This window comes from Monoraphidium neglectum (assembly GCF_000611645.1).
Source record: "Monoraphidium neglectum strain SAG 48.87 unplaced genomic scaffold scaffold03874, whole genome shotgun sequence".
In the NCBI taxonomy this organism is placed as follows: domain Eukaryota; kingdom Viridiplantae; phylum Chlorophyta; class Chlorophyceae; order Sphaeropleales; family Selenastraceae; genus Monoraphidium; species Monoraphidium neglectum.
In genome coordinates, this window is record NW_014009755.1 from 4,635 (window position 1) to 5,712 (window position 1,078).

General features: G+C 73.4%; 1 protein-coding gene across 1 annotated transcript in view; it reads right to left on the reverse strand.

The window, feature by feature from the left end:
* MNEG_13516 (hypothetical protein) overlaps positions 1-1,032 on the reverse strand; it is a gene marked incomplete at both ends in the record, with an annotated part of 1,819 nt that extends 787 nt beyond the window's left edge. The window contains 3 exons of the mRNA XM_014038013.1: positions 15-272; positions 478-632; positions 975-1,032. Of these exons, the coding sequence (XP_013893467.1) occupies positions 15-272; positions 478-632; positions 975-1,032 (471 nt within the window). The remainder of the gene's footprint in view (positions 1-14; positions 273-477; positions 633-974) is intronic.
* Positions 1,033-1,078: the final 46 nt, after the last annotated feature.

Here is a 1,078-nt window from a genome sequence, read left to right on the forward strand (position 1 = left end):
GCGGCGGCGGCCACGGCCGGCTTGGGCGCCGCGGCGGCGGCGTCGCCGGACGCCTTGGGCGGCGGGGGGTTACCCGACTTGGGCGCGTAGGCCGGGTTTGCCAGGTTCTGCGGCTTGGCGCGCGTGTTGACGGGCGCGGTCAGCGCGGGGTCGCCGGCCTGCGTCTTGATGGTGACCGCCCACACGGGCAGCGCGTTGGCGGGGGGCAGCAGCTCGAGGACAGCGGCGAGCTGCTTGGCCTGGAGGCTCTTGAGGGCGTTGTAAAAGGCGGGCTGCGCGGCAAGGGGCGGGCGGGGAGGCAGGGTTGGGATTGAGACGCGCGGGGTTGGGTTTTAGAAGAGGGCTGCCAGTGGCAGTTTGTTTGGGAGAGGGCCGGCCGCGACCGCGACCGCCCGTGACCAAGGCGGGGGCAGCAGGGCTCGGCGCGCGGGGCCCGGGATTTGGCAGGCGGTGGGAGTGGGAGGGGCGGGCGCTCACCCCCTCGATGGTCTTGCCCTGCTTGGTGGCCTGCGATACGAAGAAGGGGGTGAGGACCTTGAGGCGGAAGTCGTCCACGGCCTTGGGGTGGTAGATGAACAGCTGGCTGCCGCCGTGGGAGGGGGGGACGGCGGCGGTCTTGCCGGGGCAGGCGCCTGCGGGGGAAGGGGCACGGGCACGGCGGTGGAGGCGTGCGTGACGAATGGACGACCCCGCTGCAGGCGCGGGGCCCCGGGGGGCGCGGGTTGACAACAGCAGGAGGGGAGATGGGCTGTGCTTGTTGTTAGAGGGGCGGTGCGCATCGTGATGATGTCATTCAGGCGGGGCCGCGGGTGGGCGGCCGAGGGGGAACCCGCTCCGGAGCCGCTGCTGGCGCAGGGGCGCGGGGCGGGGGCCGCGGGGGAGCGTGCACGCGGAGCGTCGGAGGCAAGACGAGCTGTCGTCGCGGTTGCGGCGTTGCGCGTCAGTGATGACGTCATTCAGGCGGGGCCGCCCACCGTCTGTGTCGATGATGGCGACGGCCTCGCCGCTGAGGGGGCCCTGCACGATGGTCATGCGGCTCTTGGCGCGCGCGTCACTGCGGACGGGGGTGGGCCACCAG